Source organism: Mugil cephalus, chromosome 9 (genome assembly GCF_022458985.1).
Source record: "Mugil cephalus isolate CIBA_MC_2020 chromosome 9, CIBA_Mcephalus_1.1, whole genome shotgun sequence".
NCBI classification, from domain to species: Eukaryota; Metazoa; Chordata; class Actinopteri; order Mugiliformes; family Mugilidae; genus Mugil; species Mugil cephalus.
This window is the reverse complement of record NC_061778.1, coordinates 20,740,086-20,743,499: the sequence shown is the minus strand read 5'-3', so window position 1 is coordinate 20,743,499 and position 3,414 is coordinate 20,740,086. Positions and strand designations below refer to the sequence as shown.

At 47.1% G+C, this 3,414-nt stretch overlaps 1 protein-coding gene across 1 annotated transcript; it reads left to right on the top strand.

Moving 5' to 3' along the window:
• The first annotated feature begins 204 nt into the window (after positions 1–204).
• Positions 205–2,282, top strand: LOC125013662 (apolipoprotein A-I-like). The gene is made up of 4 exons (XM_047594530.1): positions 205–223; positions 825–870; positions 986–1,130; positions 1,294–2,282. Exons 2-4 carry the CDS (start codon positions 834–836, stop codon positions 1,895–1,897), a joined length of 786 nt encoding a protein of 261 aa, XP_047450486.1. The 5' UTR covers positions 205–223; positions 825–833; the 3' UTR covers positions 1,898–2,282.
• Positions 2,283–3,414: the final 1,132 nt, after the last annotated feature.

Genomic DNA, 3,414 nt, shown 5'->3' with positions numbered 1-3,414 from the left:
GTGGCTGTGCGATCTCCTCCCAGCGGGCGACCATTGAACTCTCAACCCAGTCTCCCTGCTGAGGGAGATGGCTGGGGGGTGAGGTCCACTTCCACGGAGACACAACGGCCCTCACATCTCCACTCCCCTTCCCCCCTCCCCTCCCTGACTCATCGCTCACCCGGAGCACTATAAAAAGTCTGCTCTCGCTGAAGTTCCTCAGTCTCATCACGAACTCCACCAGGTAAGACAAGCAACCGCTGTGGCTGTAGCAGGAACTTGGGGTAGAGAACGGGGACGTCGGGCATTGACAAAGTTGGGGACTAGAGCCAGAAGTTACTCTGGAAGGAGGAGAAGCTGCAAAATGTCAACTTGTCGAGATATTCCTGTTATTTTTGTAACTTTCGCATGATTCTGTTGAGCCTCGGGTGTTTTCACAACAGTTCACCTCACTTTAAAGAGATGTCTCTGAACTCAAGTGCCTCTGGATTGAGACCGTCTCCGAGTCAGGACAGCCGATTTGCTAATTCTATGACTGTGTGACACTGTAAAACCTGAAACAGGATTATGTGGCAGTTCAGAGCTCATCTTCTTAAACTGCCACTCTAATCCAACCAGATTACAAGTTCTTTTAAGAGACAGCTGTATGTTAAGTGCAAACTCACTGGGGCCAATTCAGGGATGAGTGTGTTTTAACACTGTGTTAAGGCTTCCTTAGTTTTAAGAGTTTAAACCTGCTTTAGGTGGGAGATTCAAGACTATTTATTTTAAGACTAAATGAATGTAAACTGAGTGTAACAGGTTTTATTCAGTAACAAGCATCTGTTGCCTTTTTTCCACTCTAGACCACCACCATGAAATTTGTGGCTCTTGTTCTTCTGCTGGCCGTCGGTGAGTAGCGAACGCACTTTTTCCTTTTTAGTTGCAGTCGCTTAACCTGTATATGAAGCTTTGCATAAATCGTATCTGCTTTACTTACCTGTTTTGTCCTCCCCTCTCATCTCAGGCTCTCAGGCTGCTTCCCTGCAGGCCGATGCTCCTTCCCAGCTGGCCCACGTCAGGGCCGCTGCGGATCTCTACCTGACTCAGGCGAAGGATGGTGCCATCAAAGCTCTGGATCAGCTCGATGACACTCCATACCAGGAGCTCAAGTAAGACTTGTTTTCACCAAGCAGTCCTCATTTCTGCGATTGATACTGTTCTTGGTCACTGGTTCTTTCCATTTTGTTTTTCTACAGTTCTCTGGTCACTATTTAGTATGTTTATTTAACTCTTACTAAACTGACTTCGCTCTCTCATCTCTGTTCCCCCTAGGGCCACCATTGCTCAGCGCCTGCAGGACCTCCACACTCAGATCAAGGCTCTGCAGACCTCCGTTTCTCCCATGACTGACAGCGTTGTTTCTACCATCTCTGACGCCACCGCTGACTTGCGTACCTCCCTCGCGGCCGACATTGATGCCCTGAGGGCTGATCTCGAGCCCAAGCGCGCCAAGCTGAGGGAGGTCATCGAGAAGCACCTGGAGGAGTACCGCACCCAGATGGAGCCCATCGTCAAAGAGTACTATGCCAAGCACACCACTGACATGGAGGCCCTGAGGGCCAGGCTGGAGCCTGTCGTGGCAGAGCTGCGTCAGAAGGTGGCCACCAACGTGGACGAGACCAGGGCTGCACTGACGCCCATTGTGGAGTCTGTGCGCACCAAGCTTGTTGAGCGTCTGGAAAGCCTGAAGCAGATGGCTACTCCCTACGTAGAGGAATACAAGGAGCAGCTGAGGCAGGTCTACAGCCAGGCCAGGTCCGTCGATGCCGCGGACTACGCCGCCCTGAGGGAGAAGGTTGCACCTTTAGTTGAGGAGATCAAGACAAAGTTCCAGGCCATCTTCGGCATCGTGGCTGAGACCTTCAGCAAGAGCTAAATCCTCTCTACCCTGTTTCTGTAACTAGGCTCTCCGTCCCTAGATCCATTCCATCTTTCTCTCCATTCCTTCTTTTCTTCAACAGTCCACCTCCCAAAATGAAGCGAATGTCTAACCGATGAACACACCGGCGGGACTCCCTCTTCCACGCAAACAACTTGCTTCACGCGCACACGCTCAAGCACACGCAAGCAGACACACACAGACACAAACATGCTCAGCACACACAGGCTTTACTCTGCTCGTGTGACGGCCAACTGCTAACATTTTGTGTAGGAATTGTACGTACACTATCACAAGTGCTTGAATCTCTGTGTAACGACGCTTGTCTGATGAAATCTGTGCATTGAAATACAGCTCAATAAACATCTGACTGTTTCTACTACTTTGCTCTGTGAAATCATATTCTTTTTTTGAGGATTACCAAATGATAACACACTACATGTCAATAAAATACATAATGCAGTTTAATAACAACAACAACAACAACAACAACAAAAGAGAGAGACACATTCATCTCACTGGTTTTGACCTCAGTGTACCTTTAAGGTCATATCCCATAGACACAAGGCATTTTGAGAGGTCATCATTGATCAAAAAGGCCTATTGGAAAAGAACAATATTAATGCAATCACTTCTACTTAAGACTGGCACACAATAGCATGTGAGGCAAGGTACTGAAAGCTGTGATTAATTATCAGGGAGTGAATAGGCCTATTGACAAACGTTAGTCCTGTTGAGGTATTATTAGAGAAAAGAGATTCTTCTCTGCTGGTTTCCCTCAGGCTAGAACCATTCGACACTGTCCCATCATAGAGCCACATGAGGCTACACACACACACACACACACACACACACACAATCACACACAGACCAAACAGACCACTTTAAACGACGGCAATCACATCATACCGTTTGGTTCTTGATATAAGTGGTATAATCTGTTGTCTGAGCTGCAGCACAACACCTCTCATGACACACACGCACTCAGAGACAACAACTCTTATCTCTATAAAGGACAAAAATGGACAATACAACTAAATTTTATCATTGCATACATGGCACTGCGATGAAATATGATGGAATCAAGCGTAAAAACCTACCCAGAAACATTTAGCTGGGTACATTTAAAAAAAAAAAACAACAACAACTGATTATCCAATTAGTTTGGTGTTGAAAATCGGCTATCAGAAATGAGTCTATGAATAATAAAAGCAGTTTGTTGCTGTCCACGTCTGTCCACACCCAGTAACACCAGGCTGATTAGGATGTTATTAATGTGCAGGTAGGTCAAGACAAGCTCCACTTATGTTGGGCTTCAGGCTATGAGGAACCATGTGCAACAGAGGAGATTTCTAGATGCTACAAAAACAGTGTGTGCGTACGTGTCACTGGCACTAAGAGTATTGTAATGGATGAGGCCGCCATGGAGGTCCCCTGTGAGACTCTCATAGTGTATAAAACCAGCTTGTTCTCAGCCACAGACGGACACTCCTTAGGCGTGGATGGAGGTCGAC